The sequence below is a fragment of the Lontra canadensis genome, unplaced genomic scaffold (assembly GCF_010015895.1).
Source record: "Lontra canadensis isolate GAN:19392208 unplaced genomic scaffold, GSC_riverotter_1.0 scaffold59, whole genome shotgun sequence".
NCBI classification, from domain to species: domain Eukaryota; kingdom Metazoa; phylum Chordata; class Mammalia; order Carnivora; family Mustelidae; genus Lontra; species Lontra canadensis.
In genome coordinates this window covers 649953-677747 of record NW_022631053.1, presented here as the reverse complement: position 1 = coordinate 677747, position 27795 = coordinate 649953, and the positions used below count along the sequence as shown (strand labels likewise).

The window sequence follows — 27795 nt, the reverse complement described above, 5'->3', positions numbered from 1 at the left end:
GAGGAGGCGGCCCCGGCAGCGCGCGGCGGCGGCGGCGGCGGCGCGGAGAGCTCGGACTGGGAGCCAGAGCTCGGCTGGACAGCGCGAGAGCAGGAGCCGCAGGAACTGCAGCTCCGCCAGCTTGGGCCGAGCCCAGACACACCGGCCTGGCTGCTCCGCGCCAGCCGCAGGTGGGAAGGGGCTGGGGTGGGCGGGCGAGGGGCTCCCGGTTCCGGACTGAGGCTGAGCCGCGGGGCCGTCCCCTCCCTTCGTTCCGCAGACAGAGGGTGAGCATGGAGCTGTCCCCCCGCAGCCCTCCCGAGATGCTGGAGTCGGATTGCCCGTCACCTCTGGAGCTGAAGTCAGCCCCCAGCAAGAAGATGTGGATTAAGCTTCGGTCTCTGTGAGTCCCAGGCCGGGAGTGGGGGGAAGGGATCTCAGGGAGCCTGGAAGTGGTGGTGGTGGCGGCGGGGTGGGGGGGAAGTAGCCGGAGCCCGGCCGGTGGATTGTCTCCCGCACACATGTTGGCAGGTGCGAGGAAATAAGCTGCCCTGACACGCAGGGTCAGGCCACATGTGCAAGGCGTGTGCGGAGCAAGCCGGCTGGTTGGAGCGGGTTTAGAGGAGTTGCAAAGCTAACGCTGTGCCTGTGCCCGTGGACCCCCGGGTGACACACGCAGCGCGGACAGGAGGCACATTATGCGCGGTGTGGCAGGGCTGCAGATGGGCAGCATTCAGGAAGTGCCGGGCTGACTCACACGTATCCGTGTGTAGGGGTGTGCAGATGTGAGACACACATGACGTGTGTGCGAGAGTGTCCGTGGGACACACAGATGTGTGTAGAGTGATCGCACACAGCTGCAGATCTAGTGCGTGGGGATACTTGTGCCAACCTGTGGGTCATATGTATCCCTATTGGGATTGGTGGTTTCTGCCTCCTGCATCTTTTAGGGGGTGGGGATGGGGGGGCGCTCCATACCTGAGCTGCTCAACACTGGGGGCCGGGAAACCCCCTGTGCACAGTAATGTTGGGGGCTGTAGCTGGGATCTGGGAGAGTTGGGGTGGAGCCCCTACCTGGGAGCTGGGGTGGTGGTGAAGAAAGATTGATTGACAAGGGCAAGGCAACTGTCAAATCTTTTTGTTGCTGTAGGGTCTCCCAAGGATCTCCAAGCACATTTAGGCATCTTTTCTTGTTGTGGCAGGAGGAGGGCATGGGGCTGGGGGCTGGATAAATAGGAAAACCAGGGAATTGGGTGTCCCTACTCCAGTCCCAGGGGAGGGAAGCAACTTTTCTTTCTGTTCTTCAGAGATGGAAAGGAGTGGGTCAAAGACAAACCAGGCAGCACCTTTATCTCCCAGTCAGCCGTCATTGGGTAACCTCCTCAGTCTGTTGATTCTTGATCAGAGAATGAGGGAAGGTGCCCCTCTCCCCGATATGACTCCCAGTGGTCCCAGGAAAGAGACTGTAGATGTTCAGTGAGGCAATGCAGGAACCATAGTCCCGAAACCCAGTTCCTTCCCATTATCCTCAATAGTGAGCCCTGAAGCTTTCCATTTCTGGGGTCCAGTGGAGGGAGAGATGGTGGTAGGAGATGGATAGATGCTAGCGATTGTTTTGTTTTTTAAAATACTTCACCTATGGTAATAAGATGACACCTTGATATTGGGTGGGTGGGTCTGATTTATACTTTAGCTGCTTAGCGAGGCCTTAGGGAGAACTGAGGCCAATGGGCAACAAGGCTTGGCATCCAAATGTGCTTCTCAGTTCCTGTCCTTTGCTGCCTCTAGCCAATGCAATTTGCTGGGCTCTGTGAAGCGCAGCCTTGGAATGAGTTCTGGGATGAAGAAATGGAAAACCGGATTGAATTGATTTTTGTTGGGAGGAGCACCGAGTGATTCTTGATAGAAAATGATGCTCTGTTAATGGTAACTAAGCTGGGGTGGTGGTGGTGGTGGTGGCAGGTAAGGAAGTGGTGGAAAGGCAAAGAAGGGGGCTCAGGGTTTATAAATGGGAGAATTCAAGGTGTCCCAGGACGGCTTCCCCCCATCATACATTTTCCTTGCCTCCACTCCGGGTAATGAGTGGGCCATGCAAGAGGGCCGGTTTTCCCTGTTTCAATGTCTCCCATACCTTTCTAACCAAAGTCTTTCTTGGAAGCAAATCACTATTTATTCCTTTACTATGAGAAGTGCTCGATGGTGAGAGAAGAGGATCCCCAGAGGAGGTATTGCAACCCAGGGAAAGAAGGGAGTAGAGGCAGCTGCCCCTACACAGTGCATTAGCTGAGATGTCCTTACAGGAGATCATGGTGGACAAGGAGCACTAATCTTATTGATTAAATTATTCCCGGTCTTCACTTACTTCAGCAGTCTGGTCCTTAAGAGTGTTAGCTGCATGTAATAACTTAGCCAGAAAAGGCCCATTTCCATATTGTTAATCACCAGGAATAGATTCTGAATCTCACTTTCTCAAAGCAAAGAAAGATTTTGATATCAAGGTAGATCCCCACTTGATGGCTTACTGGATTTGGCCCTGTTTGAATATTAGTGAGGCTCTAATGAGAATAGGGTGATAGACACGATTATCTCATGGCTGTGTACTGAATAGAAATGAAGATATATAAGGCCTCTACACAACACATCCTAACCCCCCCCCCACCACTCCCCCAACTATCCTTTTAATTTCTAATCTAGGACATCTAGATTGTCTTCAGTGAGGCCAGGTTTGGTGTTTTTGCCTCCAGTTAAAAAGCCCATACTAATATAATTTTGCAGGGCAATTTCTTCTTGGGAAGGGCATCCAGGAATTCTGTTTCCCACAGCAGGACTCTGCCAAAGATTAATTCAGAATCTGGAGCATCTGAGCTGAAGAGTCTCCAGCTATGGGATTTCACCTCTACCTAGCATGAAAATTTTCCTAACTAAGCAGACTCAGAAGTGAAGGCATTGGAGTGGCTGGAATAGGGAGTCTGGAGATGATGGGCTGAGTGGGGTGAGCATTTCTGGCCCTAAGATGAAGGATTTGACTGGACTGCTTGCCTTTCTCTGAGACCAGAGGACCTTGAGAAGCCTAGAGGAGGCTCAGGAGCAAGGGGTTTCCTGTGTCTTTTGTGAGTCAAAAAAATCTGTGAAGGGAGATTAGTTTGGCATCCTTAGCTCATTCATTCATTCAGCAACTATTAATTGAGTGCCTCCTGAGGGTCAGGTGATGTGCTGGAGACTGGGGTATGGTGTGGGCAAAGTAGACACAGTCCCTCCTCCTATGGAGTTGATAATCTGGTTTACATATCTCAGGGGGGTTGCGAGTGGGTGAGGCACCCAGTTCCTCATTTTGCTACCAAAGACTTTACCACTTTGGTTTCTGCCTGATCCTTTCCTTTGGGCAGAGGGGGGGCTATGCACACAAGAAAAGCATAGAAACGAATTCTTTCTCTTTCTCCCAGGATTGTACAAACATCACTTTCTTCTCTCTGCCCCAGTTTCTCCTGGAATTTTACAGATAGAACTTCCCTTTTCCTTTGGGATACTTTAAACACTCCCTTTCTCTTCTCCTTTCTTCACATGGGACTCAGGACTCCCAAGGTCTAGGCTCTATGTCCTAGGCTGTGGTTCAAGGTCATTACAGCTGAGTGGGAACAAGGAGCCAGCTGGGGATTCTTTTTGCTCATCTTTGTTTCATCCGAGTCTAGTGTGGTACCTGAAACATAATAGGCACTCAAGAAATGTTGTTAAATAAAGGAATGGACAAATGAATTAATGAGTATCCGTGTATATGTCATGGAGCCCAGTTCTGTCTGATTCTGTGGTGCGTGTGCTCCTGTGCGTGGGCGGAGGGGGATGGGGGAAGGAAAGGAGGTGGTGTTGTTTTTTGAGAGGTTGATGTTTAAAAGGTACAGAGTTTGAGGACCTCAGGACAGAGCCTGGAACTGAAGGAGTTACAGAGAGGCTATGGAAACGTTATTTGGACGTGTGAATGAGATGTTTCAGGATGAAATCGTGAATGCCTGACGTGTATACATATGTGTCTGGGTGAAGGTTGGCAGGCGGGCGGGGGACAGCTCATGGAGTCAGAGCTCCATGATTATGTCTCTTTGTTTTCATGTTTATAAATGGCACGTGTGATAATAAATAGGTTCAGAAGCTTTGCACTTACTCGAATACCTGAGATTGCCTTATGTATGAATGAGATGATGCATGTGTGTGAGTGAGTGTGTGTGTGTGTGTGTAGGTAATGGGATATTATGTACCTGTGATCTTGTGTATGTGTTTGTGACACACCAACATTTTTTTATAATCCTGGGGAGATCAAATGGGCAGGAGGAGGAAGCTGAGGGACTGGACTGGGTGCCTTACCGGTTGATTTAGTCCGCCTTTTGTCTTCATTTTCTGTATGCCCCACGGAGTGACCTTCTGTGGTTCTCACTGGTTTTGAAAGCTGTACAGTGGTTCCCCTTTTTCTGCATATGCTTGTGGAGCTGCTGTGAACATAGCAAGGTAAACTGTGGCCCCCTGGGTCTCTGGAGCAAAAGGAGCACCATTTCTCCCAGGCATTGGCAGTGATGAGTTTTTGTGCCTCCCTCCATGGAGCAGCCCTTCCTCTTTCATTTCCAACCATGGCCAAGGGGATCTCTCCTCCCTGGGTTTTAGATCCCCTCTCCCACCAATGCCTTCTGTCTTTACATTTCTTTCATCAGCTGTGTCTTGAATGGGGCATCTCTGGATGGGAGAGGGTAAAAAATGCTTGCAGTAAAGTGAAGGGAGCTGCAGAGAGAGGGGACATCAATTTAGACAAAGGAAGAATTTCACAAAGCTCTGGTCAGAAGAGGGGATTAGGGTGGCAGGGTGGTGGGAGGGGAAGAACAGAGGGGATGGTGGGAGACTCGAGTTTGAGTTCACGTTCCCATGCTGCGAATTACTAGCTGCATGATCTTGAAGTCACATTGTCTCTCTGAATCTCAGTTCCTCATTTGATATTATGCATATGAAAGTGGTTTTGAAATGATAAAGTCTGGAGTTCTTTCAGCGTTGGAGAGCTTGCTATATGAAGAGGCGGGGGGGGGATGGGAATGAATGGGGGACCATTGGCTTGGATGGGGAGAATGATAAAGATTCAAGAGGCAGGAATATGAATTACTTAATAGGTTTAAGTCCTGGTGTCTGGGACATGATTCAGAAGAGGCTTGTTGATGAATGGTTGTCTGGAGGGGCGAGACAGGTGTCTGAGCTTAGAGACTAGAAGCTTGAGTGGGGCAGTCTTACAAAGGATGTGGGCCACTGAAGTCAAAAGAAAAGGGAAGGACTTAACTCCTATCATCTCTTTTCCCAGTGGTTAGAGCAACTGTAGTTCTAAGATGTGGTGGGTGAGGGGAGCTCCAGGACTGCCGTTGGTGAGTTCTGTAAGCGTTGGAGAAACTCTCTAGCATTTATCCTGCATTTCTAGGCCTTGGGGGTAATATGATCAGGTATGCCACATTTTATTTTAGGGAATCCCTAAAGTCCCTGAGAACCCAAATATCACTTTGTTTGCCCAGAAGCCCCAGGAGGCCAGTTAGAAAGACTGAGAGGAAATTTGACAGCGGAAAGTTGCATTTGTCCCTTTTGCCAGGAGGAGGGTGAGGTAGGCCGGGGATGCTCTGGTCCTGGAAGGCCAGGTGAAAGACCCAGGAGGGGAGGGGCCTGGACTTCTCTAGACCCCTTTCCACCTGCCTTCTGTCTAGGGAGCTTCTGAAGGCACTGAAATGAGCGGTTGTTTCCCATCTTCCCCTCTTTTTTTGGCCACTCCCATCTGACTGAGATGGAGGAGGAGGGAACCTTTTTCCTCTCTTTTAAAGGAATCACCAAGGACTTGTTTCCAACCTCTCTGCTCCCTCTGCTTTCCTCTTCTTTTATTCCCTTCGAATCCTGTCTCTCTGTCCCTTTCCTCCTTTGTTCCCATCTCTCTTTGCTGGGCTGCATTTTGCTCTTCTCTCTTGTCCCACTTCCTCTATCCCTATTCATTTTGACTGGGCTTCTCTGGCCTTCAATGCCTCTACCCCTTTCTCACCTTGGCTGGGAGCCAGGAAATCCCTGGGCGCTCCCTCCCCTGCCCCCAGGTGTTGGGGTGGTGGCTGTGCAGGGTGAGTCTGCTATGGGAGGACCCTTCGGGACCACCTTAGGAGTCCAGCCTCAACTGTTGCATTCTGCAAGGCCTTTCTTTTGCCTTCTCAGTGACCTCATCCTCCCAGCTCCCCTGGGGAGGAAGCCAGTAATTGCCTTCTGCTCTCAGGGGGCTGATTTTCTCAGGTACGGAAGTTGAGTAGCTATTTTCCAGCTCTCTTCAGGACAGCAGCAAAGAGGAACAAAACCAGGGCAGCAGGTGGGGTGCAGGTGAGGCCCCCCCAGGGTCTGTAAGTTGTTAGATAATGAGATTGTGCCCTAAGGGAGGAAGACTTAATGGTCCTCCGGAATTGGTAGAGCATCCTGGGGCTATGGAGTGGAATGGGAACTGAGGGGGAAGGAGGGCTTCTGAGAAGGGAAAAGGAGGAAAACAAGTTGTTGTCCATTCAGTGCTGGGAAGTCCCTAATGCCAGTGCTCTTGCCTCTCTGTCCTGAATATCCTGCCCCCCTCCACCCCGCCGCCTTCCTGCAGCTGCTCCTCTCTCCTCAGCTCCTGCTGCATCCATGTGGATCAGGGAAGGAAACATCAGGTTAGGATTCTACTTCAGCATCCCAGACCTGGCAGGAGTCCACTGAGTGATCTGGGATGGGGTTGTGGTGGAGAAGCAGGCTTGGTGGGGAAAGGACAGGGGGGATCCAGGTATAGGTCCAGGGGCATGGGGCTGGGAGAAGAGCTAGAAAAAGGGTGCTCCAGGGGGTGCTGTTGGATGAAGCCAGGTTCCTGGGTTAGTGGGTTCCACAGCTGCAAAGAGAAGTCAGATTTGCAAATAATTATTGTGGCTGCAGTAGCATGATTTGGCTGCCAGCTGGTGTTGGCACCATTTAGTTTTGGGAAGGGAGCTTGGCTTCCAGGGGGCTTTGTGGTTCTTTGGCAAGCAAGACCTGGGGGCTGGAGAAGCTTCTCTCCTTGCTATTCCTTGGCTTCCCTGCTCCCCTGTTTGTCTGCTCTTGCAGATCTAATGTGGTACCATCCCCCTGGCTCTTGATGCCCACCATGTTTGGGAACTTTCTGGGGCCTGGGCTGAGGGAGCACACATGCCAGCAGTGTTGCCAAGCTCCCTAAACCCCAACTGTATCTCTACTAAGCAGTAGCTTTAGAAATTCCAGTCTTAAAGAAATACCATAAATTAGATCGCACCAGATTCACCCAAAAGACTTCTTTGTCCTGCTTCTCCTCCTCCTATCTGTTCTTTTTTTTTTTTTTTTTAAGATTTTATTTATTTATTTGACAGAGATCACAAGTAGGCCGAGAGGCAGGCAGAGAGGGAGAGAGGAGGAAGCAGGCTCACTGCCGAGCAGAGAGCCTGATGCGGGGCTCGATCCCAGGACCCTGAGATCATGACCTGAGCCGAAGGCAGAGGCTTTAAACCACTGAGCCACCCAGGCGCCCCTATCTGTTCTTTTTTGGAACGCCAAGAAAATTTGCTGTTGTTTTGATTGCAGCAAGATGGAATAAAGATAGATATGTGGGAGAACTTCCTGGAAACTTCATGGAGGTTAGAATGTGACCTTCCTGTGATAAAGAAGAAAGCCCTCCTCCTCCTTTTAGCATCAGGTTAGGGATGCATTGGGGAAGCAGTGAGCTAGTCAGAAAGGATGAACTTGAACCAGGGTATTGAGACCCAGGCATCCTATTTCCCTAGTGCCTCCAAGCCCAGCACTGAATCTGAGAACCATAAAATGGAACAGAGGAGGAAAGTGTTGCCCAGAGGTGGTTGGTAAGTTTTGGGGACAAGGGTTGGGACCAGACCCCAGTCGCACTGGTTCACACTCTTGTGCTGCTGCCATCACACCTGCAGTCAGTCCCTTGCCAAGCTTCCAACTCCGTTTCCCATCCCAGGCTGCCTTCCACATCTGCTAGGCCCCCTGGACACAGGGCATCTGCTGGAACATCTGCTGGGATGTGATTTGGAGGGCTGATGGGGTGGTCCATGTGGAGGTGGTTGATGAGCAGAATTAAACAGTGCTTGGGGGTTAGGGGAGAAGACAGTTGTACAAGAGAACCAGAGAGAGAGAGTTCTTCTGGCCTGGGTCCTGGGAGCCTCCTCTCTCCTTAGCCTTCCTTGGACTTTCTTGCCCCCTGCCCCCCCTCCGCCCCCAAATTCTTCCTTCTCTTCAGGGCTGAAGTCTGAAGGTGAGGTGACACCGGTGCATGCTGGGCTAGGAGCTGGGATATCTGGGGTCTTTTTAGTCTGGGCTAAGGCTCAAGCTGTTGAGAGTACCCTCTTCCTCATCTGATCTGAGCTGTGCTGGGCTGTTGCTAGGAACACCTGTTAGAAACAGCTTCTGGTCAGGAGGCAGAGGGGGAGTTGTTTTCAGACACAGCATGGGTGGGAGCCAATCTCCTGTTCTAACAGTTCTCCTCCCCGTCCAACACCCCCCCATTCCCTACCTGCCCCCCCCCACTGCCTCTGCTGCTGTGCTTCCCAGACCCTCTTCAGCATCTTTCAAATCTCTCTTATATTCCTCCCTACCCCCTTCATACCTCCTGCCCCCTCCTCTCCCTCCACTCTCTTGGTTTCTGTTCTTCCCACACTACCCAACCCCCCATCCTCCGCCACCCTCCCTCTCCCCAGCTCCTCAGTCCAGTGCCTAGAGATCTCTTAGGACCGCTGCTGTGTCCACCCGGGGCCTGCCACCTCCCAGGATGGCACCCCAGCTCTGCCACCAGGGGGGCTATTTTTATCTCTAGAGCCACCCCCGCCACCGTGCCCAGCCAGCTGCCAGAACCCAAGCTGCTCTATAGCAATGGGAAGCCAGTGGAGTGAGGGGAGCGCAGGGCTAGGGTAAGGTGGGGAGCTGGTTGTTCTTGGTTTCTGGAGCTCTATGTTGTGCACATTCCCCTTTCTCCTTCCACTGCCTCATGGCCCCTGTGGAATAAGGACCCAGGGAGAAGCCTTGGACATCTGGAATGGTGGTGGCAGGGTGACTAGGGCTTTTCTGCACCAGAGGGCCTGGATACAAGGGTGGGCATAGGAGACTTTTTTCATGGAAGATTCTTTTTTTTTTTTTTTTTAAAGATTTTATTTATTTATTTGACACAGAGAGAGAGATCGCAAGCAGGCAGAGAGGCAGAGAGAGGAGGAAGCAGGCTCCCCGCTGAGCGGAGAGCCCAATGCGGGGCTTGATCCCAGGACCCTGGGATCATGACCTGAGCCGAAGGTAGAGGCTTTAACCCACTGAGCCACCCAGGCGCCCCTCATGGAGGATTCTTAATGAACATTTGTGGAACAAACTAAATGAAAGGTTGGGCGAAGGACTATTCTGTTGCATTCATGCATCACTTTATGGTCCCTAAGGTGCTCGCATGTGATCTCATTTGATCCTTGTGTGAATTCTGTGAAGCACATACTACTTACCCATTTTATAGACAAGGAAATGACTTCAGGGTGTCCTGCCCAAGGTCATGCCTAGTGATAAATTCCAGGCAAAAGTCTCCTGATTTCTTTTTAGTTAAAGATTTTATTTATTTGACAGAGAGAGACATAGGGAGAAGAGGGAACACAAGGAGGGGGGCGGGGGGAAGGAGAGGGAGGCTTCCTACCAAGCAGGGAGCCGGATGTGGGGCTTGATCCCAGGATCCTGGACTCATGACCTGAGGCCAAAGGAAGACACTTAACGACTCAGCCACCTAGGCAACCTTAGAAAGTCTCCCGATTTTAATTCATATCCTCTTGCCACTGGATTTAGGTGATTTCTTTGTTTTTTTCAATTTCTGAGATTTTGGAGCCTTGAGATCAGCTGGTTAATCCCTTCCCTCACACCCCCTACCAATACCCCTACTCCTACCTACTTCCACATCCTCACGCCCTCTCTGCTCCAACCAGAGTCAGGGTTTCTTATCCTTTGTTCATCCCCCATCCCAACTCCTATTCTTCAGGAAGGTGGAGAATGCTGGGAATCAGCTTGGGAGGGAGGCATTATGGTTGTGCTCCTTGCTATTTTTAAACTCAATTTAAAGACTAGAGGATGATCCATGATGGACTCTGCTAGGGCCATCATCTGTCTGCCCTGTCCCCCATTCAGGGAAGTCTCCCCAGCTCAGATAGAGATGTGGTGTGTGTGTATATGCATGGGTGACTGGATATGTCTGAGATCCCCAGGAAGGGCTGGTGGCTGGCCAATATCCTTTCCTATTAGGAACAGTTAATCATAATACTAGACTGGGAGGAGCAGGTGTGGGCTGCATGCTGGGACCATGCAGCAGGTATGGGTGTGTGGGGAGGTGGTGAGCAGTCATTCGTCCAACCAGCTTTTGGCTGGGCAAGAGAGCAGAGGGACGGACAAGATATCCTCCGCAATGCTTTCCTAGTCTAAGAAATCTCCACCTTTTGGTAGGAGGGTTGAGGTGAGTGCCAGCTTGAGGTGGCAGGGCCTAAAGTGAGGGCCTGGAGTCAGGTGACGGGGAGGGGGGGAGCTTCCCTGGCTTGGTGTTTGTTGGGGTTTCAGGCTGTATGCAGCCAGCGTTCCTCCACTCCTGTCCTATCCTGGTCCCTCCAAGCAGGCATGGCCACGGAATGGGGGAATCTTGTCCTTCATCCCCTGGGTGTCAGTTCTGGGTTTCTGATTCAGACTTTAGTCCTTTTCTTCTAAAAACACGAACCTGTGTGTGTGTGTGTGTGTGTGTGTGTGTGTGTGTCTGTGTGCGCGCGCGCGTGTGTGCTGGGAGCGCAGAGAGAATGAGATGGACCCAGAGAGGGAGGGTTTCCTTTCTTCCAAAATCTGCAGCAGCCCTGCTTCATGGCTACCAGGAGTTCACTGGAAAACAACTTGTAGATGTTTAACTTCATCCCTCTCGTTGCTGTTGAAGCCCACTTCCACTTGTCCCAGCACTCAGTGAAGCTGAGAAACAGCAGGTTCCCAAACTTCATTTGTTTATAATCATTCAAGGCTTTGGCACAGTGACAAGCTTTTTAAATTTCTCTCTGCTTTTGTGGGATAGAGGCGGGGAGGAAGGCTTCCCGTCATAAAATTCTGGTGCTTGGTCTGTTTCTTCTCTTTTACCTTTCTCCTGTCATACTCATCCCCCCGGGTCCCCTTTCCTCATTTCCACATCATCCCCAGCCCTAGACTCTAGATGAAGGAGAAGGCGGTGGCGCTGAACTCTCCACTGGATGCGTTCTTCTTCACCCCGGGCTCTCCTCCTTAGCCCCGCCCAGCCTCTCAACTGACCAATCGCGGCCTCGATGTGCTTGTATTGGTGACGTCATATCACAGCCTACCCGGAGGCGGGCAGGGGCTGTATGCGCACGTCCACTTAGCGCCGCAGAGGCTGGCTTCTGTCCCCCAACCTGAGCGAGGGCAAATTCTGGAGGCAGAAGAGGGGGTCCTGGTCCCCAGGCCCGCCCTAGACTGTCCCATCAGTTCTCTTCCTCTGGGCTGGGTGGCCTCTCCCCAGTTAATGCCCAGTTATCCTCCAGTGCTCGCTTTCCAGACGAGAAAACGGGGGCTAGGAGTGGGAAAGTAACTTGCTCAACGTCTTGGTTTGTCCAATCGAGCCATCCCGACTTTCATTCACTGCTTGGGCGGGGCCTTCCCTCCCTCTGAGCTGGTGTCTGGGTGAGGAGCCCCAGAACCCCAGCTTCAGTGAGCCCCTCCCATATTGTTTCTGGTTCTTTTCCTCTCTTGGCTTCGGTCCTTTCAGGTGGGCTAAAGCTCCTTTTGAAAAATGGCCCCTGAAGAAGGCTGTGAGAGGGAGCTGAATCTGCCTTAGTCCCTCCAGGGGGCTCTTGTGGGCCCCTTCCCCTTCAAGGGTGGACCACCTGTCCACAGCAGATTCAGGGTGGTTTCCTGTCCCTGCACCCTTAAGCCTTCTGCTAACCTCTTCTCCCATAAGAGGAGCTCCACCTACTCAGAGCAAGGGGCTGGACTGTGCTATTTCTGTCCTTTCTGGGATTCTTCTGAGAACAGATTCTTGTTTTCCGTCTGATTCAGATGTGAAACTTTTCCCGTGGCCTCTCACCCAGTTGCTGTGGGCTGCCGCTCTGTCTCATCATTCCCTTCTTCCTCCAGCCAGGCCCCTCCAGTTCCCCTCCCCAAAGCTCTTCTCTCTGGTCAGTAGCTCAGTTCTTCGGAGACCTGGAGGAGGAAGTTGGGCCCAAGAGGGAGTCATTCCCTGTGGGGGCCCTGGGGGCCCTGGGCGCGGCATTTCGATACTCTGAAGTAGGACACTGTGATTCCCATGGCAAAGCCTGTTCCCGTGCAGAGAAGTCACCTGCAGGGCCCCATCCTCAGGTAGGCACCAGGGGGAGGCACGGAGAGGGGAGGAGGAGGACAAGTTGCTGTGGGTCCACCACTAGTAGTTTGGTGGAGGGGAGGGATCAAGGCTTGACAGTCCCCGTATGTTGTGTGTGCATGTGTGTCCACATGTGTGTCCACTTCTCCACCTTTTCCCCTGCCTATCTTGCCCTTTCTCTTATTCTCCTCCCATTCCCATCTCCCTTTCCTTTGTATTTCTTCCTCTTGCCTGTGGCAGGTGACTTAGCTGTGATTCCCCTCCTTTCTCTCCTTTCTCACACCAGCATCCTCAGGACTTCATATCCCTCTGAAATCTCCCCATCTGATCTTAAGAACCCGAAAGGGAAATCCCATCCTTCTTCCAACTCCTAGCCCTTTGGCTTTTGGCTGCCCTGCACTAAGCCCCCTACTTAACAGTGATCTTTTAGGGTGCTGGAAGTAGGACAGGGGCTTAGATCATCAGCCATGATGGCCCAAAGAAACGAACTGGTGGGGAAGTTGAACTCTTCTGGGCTGTTGGGTTTATTACTACCCTGAGCCTTCTCTTTCAGTGGGCTGCCTAGAGCTGGGAGAGACTGGTGCTTTCCATGGGTCAGGGTCTGAGGCTGTTCCTGGGGTGCAGGGGCCAAGGGTAGAGGAGAAAGCAGTGGGTGTGGTGTAACAGGACTAGGGGTGGAGGTGGAAGGATTGTTGTAGAAGATTCCAGTTTTCCTTAGGCCTGGATGGGGACCTGTCAGTGGGTGGGGAAGTAGGACTTCCTGCAGGAGAATGCTGAGGGGAGGGCTGTGGGTGGGCCCGGGTGGGGAGGTGGAGGGGGAATCCTAACTCTGATCCCAAGGCTCCAGCCACAGATTCTAAAGTCTGAAGGACTTTAGAATCCGAGAGGCCAGTGCTGGGTCAGAGCGGATGTGAGGGAGTTAGAGGAGGGTGACTTTCATTCAGCACCTGGATCTTTCTGGCTGCCTGAGTCCAGGTGCCCTTCTTAGACTCCCCATTTATCAAATTCATTCTTTAATCTTTCTTCCCCTTGCTCCCCACTTCTTCTGGTGTCTGGATCATGTTCACTTCAGATTTCAATAGGAACTCTGAAAGAGCAGGGTCTAGAGGTGGAGTCAGGAGGAACTTGGAGGAAAGGTTGTGTGGAAGGCCAGCTACAGCCTCCTTCTTCTCCGCAGGCTCTCCATTAGAGTTTCTGAAACCCTGCCTCAGAGATCTCCATGGTGAGCTTTGGCAGATAGCCCCCCACCTGATTAGTCTGCCCCCTCTCCCTTTTATTTGTTTATTTATTTATTTACTTATTTTTAAAGATTTTATTTATTGAGAGAGTGAGAGCATGTGAGAGAGAGAGAGGAAGAGAGATAGTGTGAGCAGGGGGAGGAGAGGAGGGGGAGTGAGAAGCAGACTTCCCACTGAGCAGGGAGCCTGATGTGGGGCTTGATCCCAGGACACCAAGACTTGAGCAGAAGGCAGATGCTTAACAGACTGAGCCACCCAGGCGCCCCTCCCTTTTATTTAAGGAACATTCACTGAGCACATACTGAGTGCTCTGAGTACAGCAGCAGGATAAACAAGTCACTGTCAGTCCCATCAAGACGCTCATTAGTCTGCTATGAGCTGCCAGACACCAGCACTTCAGACCACAGATTGAGGAGCTGTGATGGAACAGGCCCCAGCCTCCCTCCAAGTGAATTACATGATCGAGCCCCTTCTGCCCAACACCTTTGGTGTACAGGGCACAGTTAGGCCCCAGCAGTGTGAGTCGTAGGCTTGTTGGCCTGACTGAGATGGACAGTTTGTGTGACCTTGGGCCAGTTGCTTAACCTCCCTCCTCAGGTGGTTGTGTGGCCCAAATGAGGTTTGTCATTATGAAGGAGAGATCGTGGCTACTTTTTCTCTGTTAGGGGGCTTCCCAGTCACCAGTCTCTGTGCAAACTAGACTAACTCTTCTCCACCTGGACTTGGGAGGGAGAAGACAGGCACTTATTGGTCTGGAGGCCATGATGTGTGAGCTGGGTGGGGCCGGGGTGTTGTTGGTCAGTTCACTCGAATTCCTATCACATTTATATAGCCCCACGCCGTGTGTCAGGCCTTTTGCATACATTATTTCATTTATTAAATAAATTATAAAATAAATAATAATTCTTATTAACAGGCCCTTTGCAGGTGGTTTGTCATCATCTTCACTGTTTTACAGAGGAAGGAACAGAGGCTCTAAAAGAAAGGTCCTGAAAGCTTCATGTGCAGGAGAATCATCCTGGGTATTTGTTAAACATGTTTGCAGATCCTTGAATCCTACCCTCAGAAATTTTTAGTAGTAGGTGTGCTGCGAGGCCTAGAATCTCGAATCTCAGTTTTTCGCAAGCATCCCAGGTAATTCAGATGCCAGTGGTCTACAGGCCACCTTTTGAGAGGATCTGATTGAGAATTAGTGACTTGCCCAAGGGTTCAGGGCCAGGAAGTGATACTTTTGAACCAGGATTCCTGCCTCCCAGAACTGTGGCCAGAGCCTTGGTTTCTGCACTGAAAATAAGGGTGGCAGTTTCTTCCCAACTCCCTCCCTCTAGGCCCATTGTGAGGATAATCTGAGATAACGTAGGAGAAATCCCTTTTTAAAATGCAGAGCTGGCAGCATTGTTAACGATTATGCGAATACATGCAAATGAACACCCGTGGGCTTGGCTGTTCACTTTGGGAGCCCGCGCTGGGATGTGTGTTTCAAGATGTGGGTCGAGAGAGAACGTGGAAGAACTTCGGCGAGTTTAGGTTTGGGTTTTATAAAGGGCTGACCGACGTGGAAGATGAGGGCCAGGGTAGGAATCTGGGAGACAGATGGGACCAGAGGCTTTTCTTTCTTTTTGGATTGTGTGTTCCCTATATCCAAGGGTCTCTGGTCATAGGGACCGACCAGGAGAGGGAAGCCCTGGTTTGTGCCTGGGCCCCAAAGGTGGAGCTAACCTCTTTGCTCTGCGACCTCTGGGTCAGCACCCTGGGAGATGCTGGCTCAGTCCCCCTTCCCAGCTCATTGGCTGGGAAGCCTTTTATGTTGTCTGGCCTCTGTTCCACCTCCCTAATGAAGCCCTTGCTGGGCAGAGACTTACTGAAGTTGGCTTCTTTCTTGATGAACAACCGCTGTTTGCACTTGCTGCGGGTGCAGCAGGAAGGCCAGAAGTGGGGTTTGAAGATCACCCACTGAGGAGGCTGAAGGGTCATCCTCAGCTGCTTTTCTCCCATTTTCCTCTTTGCCCTTCTGCCCCATTTGCATTCAGACCGTTCGGGGCAGGACTGCTGGCCCTGAGGTGAGACCTGGCCTGCAATGCTTCCTGAGGCTGGCTGTTTCCGGCACCCCCATTCCAAAGCTGCTGAGACCCCGGGACTCTGGAGCTGCTTCTGTTCAGCAGTGCCATTGTTCTCCCTCCCCAGCATCCCTGGGAATTGATGCTAATTTCAGCCTCTGGTCCCTGACTCATTCTTTTTTCCTCCCTGACTCATAGGGTGACCTTGGATTTCTGAAGCCCCTCTCAGTGGGGAATTGTCCTGGCCTCCACTTCACCCCTACCCGAGTGTTAGGTGGGGCAGGGCAGGGCTGGGGGAAAGAGGGAGCAGGGAATGTTTAATTGCTTTCTTTAAAATCACCATCTAAAGTCAAGAGAGTTTTCTTTGCTTAGTGGCTGCCTGGGCCAGACTCGCCAGACTTCTAAGAAGTCTCTGGCTTCATCCCTGACCCCCAGCATTCCTGAGTGCAAAAGATGAGGGACTGTCCCCTCAGGCAGAGCGTCCTGGAAGTGAGACCCCCTGGCCTCACCCCCACTGCTTGGGCTCTGGGGGAAGCTGCTGAGAGGCAGAGATAGGGGATGGGTACAGACACACATTGCCAGAGGTTCTCTTGGGCACCGCATCAGGGAGGCAGGGGTTAATCCTGCTTTGTCCTGGTTGATGGATTCTGGAATCATAATCCATTAGCTCTGCCTGAATGGAGTGAGGCCAGGCGAAGAGCATTCAGTCAGATTGGTCTTTGTTCTGTGTCTTCAACATCCCTGCCAGGGACAGAGAGGCTGTGGACATGTACCTCCCCCGATCCTGCCCCCTTCCCAGCCATGACCAACGGATATAATGGAAGCATCTTGGGTGCTCTTTTGATTGCTGTTGACCCCACAGCTCACTCTGCTGGAGGAAATTGGCAGTCTCAGCTCTTGGTTATTCAGGCTATGAAACAGATCATCCCCAGAAAACCAACCCGGGGGCTTGTACCTGCCTCAGTCTGCTGGGCCCCGGGCAGTGTAAACAAGTTTTCAGGGAACTGGCCCAGGGGAGGTGTAGGGAGGTCAGAGGTAGGTCTCGATGGTGGTGTCAGACAAAGGCCTGGGGTTAAACTTTGGGGGTATGTAAATTTAATACAGGCAGTGGCAAGAGCCCGGGATGAAACACCCTAGCTGCGATCCCACCCCTGTTGGAGAGAGTACCTATCTGTGGAAGACTGCGGCACCTTATCCGAGGGGGTCCTGCTCTTGTGACCAGGTAGGGGCACCTAAGCAGACCGTCTCTGCCCACTCCCACAGGTTGCGCTACATGGTGAAGCAGCTGGAGAATGGGGAGGTAAATATTGAGGAGCTGAAGAAAAACTTGGAGTACACAGCTTCTCTGCTGGAGGCCGTCTACATAGACGAGACACGGTGAGAGACCCGCTCCCGAAGTAAGACACCCGGCAGACACAGTGATGGGGGTGGGTGGGAATAAGACGGAAGGCTGGGGATAGAGACCCGGGACAGGGCCAGAGCAGGGAGGAAGAGCTGTAGATAGAAATACCACAGAGATAAAGGGGCAGAGGAACAGATAGGGGGTTGCAGAGACCGAGACAAACACAGGCGTCAAGGAGGGAAGACCGTTTCAGAGCTGGAAGAGACCAGAAGGCTCAGGTAGTCCTAACCCTCTGGCCAGTGGGGAATTCCTCGAGACCTGTGTGGCCCAGCATGGGAGCCACTGGTTTTATGTGGCTGCTGAGCCCAAGGATGAACCGAGACATGGATTTGTGGGTGACACGCACGCTGGATTTCAAAACCGAGAGAAAGGAATGTAAAATCTCTCTCTACATTTTGTATTGACTTCACATTGAAATGATACTATTTTGGGTGTATTTGGTTAAAGAAAACTTATCATTAAAATGAATTTCACCCATCTGTTTTTACTTTTTTAATGTGGCTCCTAACCAATTTAGAATTACTTCTACGTGGCTTGCATTTTATTTCTGTGGGACAGTGCTGCTGGTCTCAGCCTCCCTGACAGGTGGCATCTCTTCCGTTTGCTGCCTGAGCACTTCTAGAGTTGTTGGGTCACTCACTACCTCACATAGTGGCCTGTTTCATTATGGGAGGCATCAGAGAGACAGAAATTAAAAACAACAACAACAACAACAACATGTAGTGAGAGAAAGGAAGGGGAAGGTCAGAGAAGGGAGAGACCTGGCCTGAGTGTTCCTGAGCTGTGGGGTGTGGCTGGGCCCAGCGTCCCTAGGTTGTGGAAGCACCTGCTGTCTTTCTTCTGTGACTCCCCTTCTGGGACCTCAGGCAAATCTTGGACACGGAGGATGAGCTGCAGGAGCTGCGGTCAGATGCCGTGCCTTCGGAGGTGCGGGACTGGCTGGCCTCGACCTTCACCCAGCAGGCCCGGGCCAAAGGCCGCCGTGCCGAGGAGAAGCCCAAGTTCCGGAGCATCGTGCACGCGGTGCAGGCTGGGATCTTTGTGGAACGGTGAGGCTTGCCTTTGCTCAGCCTCCATCTGCCTCTAGTTGCGTCCCCCTTTCCCAGACACTCGGGGCTTCTGGGACCCCACCAGAGCCCCAGTGGTGTTCCCCCCACCCCCATCCCCCAGAGCTCATCCCCATAGCCCCACCTAATCAGACCCCACTTCCCAGACCTTCACTGTGGTCTGCTTCTCATTGTTTGCCCTTAGGATGTTCCGGAGAACATATACCTCTGTGAGCCCCACCTATTCCACTGTGGTTCTCAACTGTCTCAAGGTGAGTGCTGGGTGTTTGGGAAAGAGGAGAAGGTTGGGGGAAGGAATGGTCACTGGGACTTTCAGATTCTTTGTGGGGTGGTTTTTGCCTTCCCTTTTAACTGTCATCCCCCTATTCCTCAAAACATTTTGCCCCCTCCAGAGGCAAATTTCTGTCTTTTTGTCTCCCCTGTGCTGGGAAGAAAAAGGCCCATGCCAGCAAGTCTTTGTTTTCCTTTTTCCCAGATCTCAGTAAACATTGGGAAGTCTCCCTTGAAGTCTAACTGTAACCCTTGCTGCTGCTGGGAAGCTCCCCTTGGGAGTCTCCCTGCCTAGTCTGTTGTTTCTCCACAGAACCTGGACCTCTGGTGCTTTGATGTTTTTTCCTTGAACCGGGCAGCAGATGACCATGCCCTGAGGACCATTGTTTTTGAGTTACTGACTCGGCATAACCTCATCAGCCGCTTTAAGGTTGGGCAGCATCCTACCCCTGTTCCTGGGCAGGGCTCTCCACTCCCATCACTCCTGTTCTACAAGATTGCCAGCAAGCAGGTTCCACAGGCTCCCTCACTCAGTCTCACTGTCAGGGAAGTTTCCCCGTGCCCACCTGCCTAGTCTTTCTGTCACTTGTGCACCCCCAGCTTCTGACTTCTATTGCTTTCCAGAAGATTCTAGGTCTGTAACCCTCCAGCCTAGGATTCTGCTCTGTCCTGCTTTGCTTCTTCCCCATAACTTGTCCTCTTCAGGCTGGCTCGAAGTTTGCCTCCTGATTTTAGCTGTCCTGCCTTCCGCCTGTGGACTCCCGAGGCCTAGAGTCCACATGCTGTCAGCCTGTGCCCTTGGGACTAGAATCTCTCCACTTGTTCTCTGGGATGGGGTGGGAGTGGGGAGGAAGGGATAAAACTGGTCACTCTTCCCCTCCCCCTCCCTAGTGTCTGTCTGAGGAGTTTTATGGAGAGGATGGGCTCTTGGCAAGGCTGGATAGGACCGTATGAGGGGAGGTGAACTCCATTTGCTCTTCAGCTTGGCTGGCCATGAATATGGGATTAAAGTCCTTTCCAGATTCTGTGCCAGGAGGGAGTGTCTTTTGGGAATAGGGACTGGAAAAAAACCACTTCCATGTGGAAAAACCACACTTGGAAGTGGAGGGTGAGGGGTTGAAGAGTCGCAATGGGAATATTTGGTCAGCACTTAGGTGGGGGTGGACATAGATATTAGAGTAGAGGAAAACATGTCTGTTCTGAGGGGGCCATGGGGGAGGTCAAGGGAGTCCAGTTGGAGGACCCTTTCTCAGAGGGCTTTGGAAGATCATGAAGCCATCCTCAGCCTCTACTTTATCATAATAGACTATTGGTGCCTGTGAACCTTTCCTCAACCTTTGACTCCTCATTTTACACCAACTCCCGAGAAGGTTTCCAGAACTTTCCCGAGATGCTCAGTTGTGATTTTTCCCTTAGTGCCTTCCTGAGGCCTCTCCTTCTGCAGCTTCATTATCATCTTTCCAGTCCTGCCCTTTCCAGGACAGCGAACAGCAGCGTCCTCCTTTTCCTAAGAATTTTCCAGCTCATATTTTTCCAAAGTGGTTCTCAGACATTCTCCAGACACCAGCTTCTCTTAAACTCTGCTTCCTTACCTGGAAGGACTGGTTTTGGAGGACCCCGAGAGTGAAAGCGTCAGGTTGGGTTTGGCCCAGCCCCAGTTCACCCTGCTCTGAGGCAGTTAGAGAGAGGGGGCCACTTCTTGTTTTGGTGTTTACTCATGGCAGGGATTCCTATTGGAGCCACCCTTCTTAAGCTCCACATTCCTGTCTTGGACACCCAGCCCCTCCCCTGTGTCCCTTCCCTTCCCTTCCCTCCGGGGACACCATGGCAACGCAGAAGCAAGGGCAGTTGTCATGGAAACAGTCCTTTAAAATTCCCTGAATTTGGGGCACAGCCCTTCGAGGTGGGGGTGGGAGATGTTAGGGTCTGACTGATCAGTGGTGTATCTTCTGTGTCTCATCACTACTGCTCATCTCTACAGAAGCTTCCCCAAGTCCTGCACCTCGCTCTCCTCACAGCCTCAGGAGATCCAGGGACTGGTGCAGGCATCAGCCCTGCCCTCTGGGAGCCTGAGCCTTTGAAGGAGGCAGGCAGACTGCAAGGGGATAGACAAGAGACAACTGATAGGAGCTGGACAGAGCTCTGGCTCCTGGTGTCCCGCCGTGTGTGTCTCTCTGTGTGTGTTGGTGTGGGTACAGGGAAAGCCTTCTTAGAGGAGGGGATGACCCATGTCTGCCTGGAAGGATCCTCTCTAGGTCATCTTGCTCTTTCCCCTGCTTCTGAACCCCTTTCCATGGTACTGGATTGGGGATGGGATGGGGCGGTTGGAAGAAAGGAGGGAAGTTTGCTTTTCTTAAAAAGCTCCAGGGAAATAATTATAGCTACTCTTTAGAGAGCACTTACTAAGTGCTTTGTACTTATCTCATTAAATTCAAGGAGGTGGTGTTATCTTCGTCCTGAGATTAAGTGTCAGAGGCATAAGATTTAACCCAAGGTCACACAGCCAGCAGGTGGTGGAGCCAGGATGTGAGCCCAGGTCTACCCGACTGCAGCCGGTGCTTTCTCCCCATGCCATTCTACCTTCTAAAGAAACGTGGCATCGCTGATCTCAGTCCTCGGCTGCCTGCCTTTCCTGCACATACCCCCTATATCTCGATTTTCTCCCTCCCACTTCAGATTCCCACTGTGTTTTTGATGACTTTCCTGGAGGCCCTGGAGACAGGCTATGGGAAGTACAAGAACCCTTACCACAACCAGATCCATGCAGCTGATGTGACCCAGACAGTCCATTGCTTCTTGCTCCGCACTGGGATGGTGGTAGGTGCCCAGAGATCATTCTGTGATTTAGGGTCTTCTGGCTGCAGGACTGGGAAGTCTAGACTCTCCTCCCATTTCCCTTTGTCTCTCTTTGGTTCCTCTCCTTTGGTATTCCAGAGTCTTTACAGAGCCAAATTTTACTTACTCCAGAGAATTCCTGGTGGACCATAATGTCATGGGCAGTGCTGGGGGTGTGTGTTGGTGTATAGTGGGAATGTTTCAGGTTGGGGAAAAGGGGCATATTTCACCATTGTAGGAGCTGAGAAATCTGGCCATCTTAGCCCAAGAGCTGGCCCTGAAGAGCAGAAGGGATGGGCTAAGTCGTATAGCCTGGGGCAGAGGTCTTTGGGCAGTGATGGGCAGGGTGAGGCCCTTCTCTTCCCTTCTCTCTCTCTGCCAGCATTGCCTATCGGAGATCGAGGTCTTAGCCATCATCTTCGCCGCAGCCATCCATGACTACGAGCACACAGGCACTACCAACAGCTTCCACATCCAGACCAAGTGAGGGGTGCCAGTGTGGCAGGGGCAGGAGGGGCCCAGCATGGGCGGGGAGGCTGCCAGAGCCCCCACTTGCAGGGGGCTGGATGTGATGACCCTTGGCTCTGCAGGTCAGAGTGTGCCATTCTGTACAACGACCGCTCAGTGCTGGAGAATCACCACATCAGCTCTGTCTTCCGAATGATGCAGGATGACGAGATGAACATCTTCATCAACCTCACCAAGGATGAGTTTGTGTAAGCTGAAGGCGGGAGTGGGCCTCCCGAAGAGACCTCCCTCCACTCCCCCCAACCCTCTCTTCCCATGCGCTGGACCTCCGGCCCATCAGCGCTGTGGTGGGGGCTGATTGCTGTCTGGTTCTGTCCATCCAGAGAGCTCCGGGCCCTGGTCATCGAGATGGTGTTGGCCACCGACATGTCCTGCCATTTCCAGCAAGTGAAGTGCATGAAGACAGCCTTGCAGCAGCTGGAGAGGTGGCATCTGGGGGGATGTGGCTGGGTCATGGCCAGAGTGAGGGCTGTGAGAATCGGGGGCACGTACGTGGGTAGCTGGTGTGCCAGGCCTTTTCCTGGGTGGAGAAACTCTCCTGGTTCCAGGTGCCTGAGCCCATCTCCACAATATGTGTGTGTGTGTGTGTGCGCGCGCGCGCGCGAGAGAGAGAGAGACGTGTGTGCACATGGGCCCAAGTTTGCATCTGGGGCACTGTGGGAGGGCACATCGGGCCAGAAGTCTGAAATGCACGGTTTTGCTACGGGACAGCCTGACCCTGCAATGTTGGGAAAACCTTGCAACGGTTTTGGATTCGGTTCCTTATTGTGCCATGTGAGAACGAGAGGCCTCCCCGCAGCCACTTCCAACACCAGTAGGGCTAGCCAGAGAGTCATGTGAGGTTAGAGGAAAAAAGCACAGAGCAAATGCCTCGATGACATTGGATGTGGCTTAGAAATAGGTGGGAGAATATAACTCTGTGTAAGAGAGAGGAGACTATGTGTGGGGGGGTCCCCAGGGTGTGTGTTCATGTCCAGTGTCTCTGGGGGACAGTATGCAGTGTGGCATTGTTGGGGAATAATGACAATACTTAGGATGATGATGAGGATGATGGAGATTATAGATAACATCTACTCTCAGCACCGTGGGCCAGACACTCTACTAAATACTTTTGTGTTGTGTGTCTTTGAATTTTCAGAACAACCCTACGTGGCAGATTCTGTTCCTATTTCCTGTTAGGATCGAGGAAAGTGGAATATGAACATTTTAAATAACTTGCTCTGTGTCACACAGCTAGTGTGTGATACGTACAGTGGGGATTTGAACCTGTGCCCCCTGATTCTCAGCGCTTGGCCTGGTTCCACCTATATAGGCGTGTGTGTGTGTTTGCACGTGTGTGCGTGCATGTTGCCCCAGAGGGTGGCTGAAATTCCCTGCAAGGATCCCAGGGCTTGTGATGGGAAGTTAGGAATGGTCCAGTTTTTCTTCTCCTAAAAAGATGAGTCTCCCTTCCCTTGCCACCCGCTCTGACCAGGATTGACAAGTCCAAGGCCCTGTCTCTGCTGCTACATGCTGCCGACATCAGCCACCCAACCAAGCAGTGGTCGGTCCACAGCCGCTGGACCAAGGCCCTCATGGAGGAGTTTTTCCGTCAGGTAGCGGGGCGTCTTCACCCACGCCTGCCCCCCTTCCCCTTGTTCTCCGGGCTCCCACTCCACTTCCAGATCTTCATTCAGCTCCCTGTAGCTTCTGACCTGATCCCGAAGCCCTGGGTACAGAGGTCATTTTCCTAAAAGCTTAACCGTGGTAGCATTGCATTTGCGTATCGTCCATTTCCAGGTCAAAGGCACCGAGATGCCTCTTCTCCTACAACAACCCCTGACCTCCCCCAGCTGCACCCCAGAGTGGGGGTGGTCTGAGGCAAGCCTCAGAGGAAAGCCTCCAGCTTTCCCACCTTGTCTTCTCCCCAGGGTGACAAAGAGGCAGAGCTGGGGCTGCCCTTTTCTCCGCTGTGTGATCGCACTTCCACTCTGGTGGCACAGTCGCAGATTGGTGAGTGGCCTCGCCCGTGGGGAGAAGAGTCCTGGCAAGGGGACAGGATGCTTTCTGGGCTGGGGCCAGGCCTCTCCGAGTTGCCATCCCTTAAAACCAGTCTTACTGGGACACCTGGGTGGCTCAGTTGGTTGGACGACTGCCTTCAGCTCAGGTCCTGATCCTGGAATCCCGGGATCGAGTCCCACATCGGGCTCCCAGCTCCATGGGGAGTCTGCTTCTCCCTCTGACCTTCTCCTCGCCCATGCTCTCTCTCACTGTCTCGCTCTCAAATAAATAAATAAAATCTTTTAAAAACAAACAAACAAACAAACAAACAAACCAGTCTTACTGTGGAGTAAGCTTGTGCTGGGGCCTGGGGTCCTGGGTGGAAGGCCTGGGGGTACAAAAGTGGGGTCACAAAGACATCGTTGCAAAGGCTGCCCCCTCTGGGAATTTCTCAGCCTGGGTCACCCTGTCTTACCCGCAGCCAGGTGTTCCAGCCACACAGGTGCCTCTGCCCAGCCCTCTGTGTGTTTGTGTGGGGGGAACTCTCCATCGTGTTCCCCCTTTACTGCAGGTTTCATCGACTTCATCGTGGAGCCAACCTTCTCTGTGCTGACTGATGTGGCCGAGAAGAGCGTCCAGCCCCTGGCGGATGAGGACTCAAAGTCTAAGAGCCAGCCCAGGTGAGGGTGGCTGGGGCAGCTGTGTCTTCTGGTTCTGGGGGAGGGAAGAGGGACTCTCAGAGAGCACCGATCGCAGGGAGGAGGTACAGCCATGGTGGGCCGGTGGAGAAACCTGGCTACCCAAAACTTGGGACTCTCTGCTGCCTGTCACACAAAGGGGTGAGAGGATGGGGCCAGAAGGCTGTGACCTGCACCTGTGGTCCCCTCCACCCATTTTTGTTCGCTGTCTTTATTGCCGTTTTGCTAATGTTGTTTTTATTTTCCTTCTAGTAGCAGGGAAGGTGTGGAGAGGAAGGGGTGAAACTGTAGGAAAAGGGGCAGGGAATTGGGGGTACCCAGCAGTGGGAAAGAGGGGAGGATAAGTCTCCCTAAGCTTCCTCCTGGTCTTCCATCCCTGCCGCTCTGAGGGCTGTGAAGGCAGTTCTGGAGTGGGCTGGATCTCACCTCTGGAGTCGGGGTCGGGGGCTGCTTTAGTTCCCAGTGGCGCCAACCCTCTCTGGATGTGGAAGTAGGAGACCCCAACCCTGATGTGGTCAGTTTCCGCTCTACCTGGACCAAACACATTCAGGAGAACAAGCAGAAATGGAAGGAACGCGCAGCAAGTGGTGGGTGCTGTTGGACCCAGGGGGTGGGGTGGGGTGGGGTGAGGGTGAGGCCTTGTGGGGAGGGTAGCTGATGGAGCCAGAGCAGGTCTACTTTCTTTAAACCCCTGGAGCAACCCTTTGTTTGACTCCCAGAGTTGAGAATGGAGCTGATCAGACTAAAGTAAGATGATAGGAAAGAGTGTCAAGCTGATTGGCCTGGACTGTTGTAGAACAGGGACAGGAGAGAAGATAGGAACAGCCATATGCCACAGCCCAAAGGACCCCATGCATATTGTGGTCTGTAAATGTTGCTCCAGTAGATCTGGGTGACTTGGTGGCCTTGGCTGGGAAATCTCTTTTCTTTAGGTATGAGTTGACAGTTATAAATTTTAGCAAGGCTGGGAAAGAATGCTGGGGAGGCTCTCCCTAAGTTGTCATGTGTTGAATGCAGCTCATCTTGAAGGCAGGAGGATGCATGAGAATCCTTTACTTTTCTCCATGTGCTCCTGGCATTTTGGGGAAAAATATTTCTTGTCTGGGTCCCAACTTCCTAAATGCCCCCCTGCAGGTGTCACCAACCAGATGTCCATTGATGAACTGTCCCCCTGTGAGGAAGAGGTCCTGCCCTCCCCCGCTGAGGATGAACACAACCAGAATGGGAATCTGGACTAGCCTGGGGCTGGCCCACGTGAGCCTGTGTGCTAGAGGGGGGAGGGTCTGGAGAGTCTGTAGGGAGTAGAGAGAACTGGGTGTCCAACATGGAGTCTCTGAAGGGTCATGTCTGGGGTTCTGTGGATGAGAGGTTCTTCCTAGCTCTTCTGAGGGAGGAAAATGGAGGAAGTGAACACATACTTGAGCCAGGGCCTGAGTTGGAAGCAGAGAAATCTTTCCACCCCTTCTGTCCATTCCCCGCAGGAAGGAGGTAGCTCCTCAGAACAGGGAGGGCCTAAGCAAGGCTACAGCACCTTTGTGAGGGTTCGGGAACAGGGCCCAGCCAGGGCGCAGGACTCTGCGAGGTCGGTTGGGCGTGGCTTTGAGAGCAGCCCCCTGTTCAAACGCTTGGCTGGGCACCCTGTGCAGGCATTGTTGGCATAACTGTTTGTGGGACTGGGGTTGGGGGTGGGTCTGGCGGGCCTTGGAGAAGGTAAATCAGGCTGGAGATAAGGCAAAGATCGGAGCACTGAGGCCTCTCCCTCTTTCCCAGGTCCTCAGTGCGTCCAAAGTGTTCGATGTCATCAGCACCATTCATCGGGACCGGCTTCCCCATCAGCTCCAAGGGAGCACGGAGGTTGAGGAACAGACAACCCACCCGAAGGCCAAATGCCAGAGATTGTGGGGTTGGGGGAAGGGCCCCTCCCCACCTGACACCCATTGGGGCGCACTTTAATTTTCCCAGCAGCAAGTCTGGGAAACTTCAGGCTCCCAATGGTCACTGTGCCCATTCCCCTGCCTCTGGACTCCCCCCCACCCACCCCTATAGCCATTTGGCTGGCTGGGAGAGGGGAGCTTCTTGGAGGCCTCCCAGGGCCCAGGGGGGAGGGTCAGAGATGCCAGCCCCTGGGCCCTCCCCCATCCTTTTTTGCCTCCAAGTTTCTAAGCAATACATTTTAGGGGGTTCCCTCAGCCCCCCCAGATCTTAGCTGGCAGGTCTGGGTCCCCCTTTTCCTCCCCTGGGAGGAGCTGGAATAGGATAGAAAGCTGGGGGTTTTCAGAGCCCTGTGTATGGAGAGGGGAGTGGGCTCCTTCAGGGCATGGGATCTTTCTAGGGCCTGGGAATGCAGGGGGTGTTCTCTTTACCCCAGACCTACACTGCTTTAGCACCATCCCCAGACCCCCTCCGCATCCCAATCTTCCTTCCCTCCCATTCTGAAATGTGGACTGGGGGAAGAGAGGAGGCCTTCCCTGGGGTCCACAAGAACTTGGGATTGGTCTAGGCCCCTGGGGCTTGTCACCTACCCTGGCTGTCCTGAGCCCTTTGCCTCCTTCCTCTCCTCTCGGGCTGGGAGGCTCCCATCCGACCAATGTCTGTAAAGTGCTCTGAGGTCTCCCCAGCAAAGCACCTTTAGGACGCATTTTATGAGCAAAGGCAGGAGAGACCAGCTGGGTTGGGGCCAAGGGTGCACGGGGAGGGTGAGGTGTAATCCAGAAAGCCTGCAGTGTTCTCAGAGGGCCACTCCCTGCCCTCCCCCTTCCAGCACCTGCTCAGCCGATGCCACTGGCACCAAGAGGCCCCTCCCCTGGGACAAGTTCGGAGTGGTGGGTAGAAGGCAGATGGAAGGGACTCAGGGCTGCTGCTGTTGTGCTTCCTAAAGAGAGCCTGCCAGGCCCTGTGTCCCTTCTTCTCAGGCTCTCTGAGCAGCCTTGTCCCAGGAAAGGCCTAAGTCCAGGTGACTGCCCTCCTCTTATCTTGTAAATACCAACCATGCATTTGTACAGTGGGCCCTGTTCCTGTGAAGTCCATATCCATGGTCTCTTAGACCTACCACCTTGAAACTTGTCCCACCTCCCCCACCCCAAGTGGGGCAGAGACGCATGTGACTCACCCCTGCCCTTGGTCTCCCAGAACCCTGCTATAGCCAGAGATCAATAAAGAAGGGAGACCAGTCCTGGTTGTGTTTCGTGTTCACTGGATGGAAGCATCTTCCTGTATATGGTCTCTGTGAAGCTCGAAAAAATCCTGGTGTGGTGTTCTCCCTATTGTGTATGTGGGTGGGGATGCTGCCCCCCCCACCAGGTGAGGTCTTGCCTGAGGGCACACAGTAGGGACTGCTGAGGCTCTCGCTG

General features: G+C 52.7%; 1 protein-coding gene across 2 annotated transcripts; it reads left to right on the top strand.

The window, feature by feature from the left end:
- The first annotated feature begins 17 nt into the window (after positions 1–17).
- Positions 18–27195, top strand: PDE1B (phosphodiesterase 1B). Of its 2 annotated transcripts, XM_032876562.1 has the most exons (16): positions 18–170; positions 260–382; positions 16929–17042; positions 17934–18116; positions 18319–18385; positions 18718–18834; positions 21081–21221; positions 21622–21722; positions 21830–21955; positions 22091–22192; positions 23242–23362; positions 23678–23759; positions 24319–24427; positions 24902–25032; positions 25580–25699; positions 26216–27195. In XM_032876562.1, the coding sequence occupies exons 2-15, from the start codon at positions 273–275 to the stop codon at positions 25681–25683; spliced, it is 1608 nt and encodes a 535-aa protein (XP_032732453.1). In that variant the 5' UTR covers positions 18–170; positions 260–272; the 3' UTR covers positions 25684–25699; positions 26216–27195. The 2 variants fall into 2 exon arrangements, with proteins under 2 accessions (XP_032732453.1, XP_032732454.1); XM_032876563.1 differs by lacking the exons at positions 18–170; positions 260–382 and adding an exon at positions 12194–12369.
- The last annotated feature ends 600 nt before the right edge of the window (positions 27196–27795 follow it).

What these genes read in the sequence shown, in the direction of transcription:
- PDE1B (XM_032876562.1), top strand. Translation starts at nt 273, where the DNA reads ATGGAGCTGTCCCCCCGCAGCCCTCCCGAGATGCTGGAGTCGGATTGC. An exon ending in TGCTCCGCACTGGGATGGTG is followed by an intron (nt 21,222 to 21,621) that starts GTAGGTGCCCAG and finishes TCTCTCTGCCAG; the next exon opens with CATTGCCTATCGGAGATCGA. An exon ending in GGTGGCACAGTCGCAGATTG is followed by an intron (nt 23,760 to 24,318) that starts GTGAGTGGCCTC and finishes CCTTTACTGCAG; the next exon opens with GTTTCATCGACTTCATCGTG.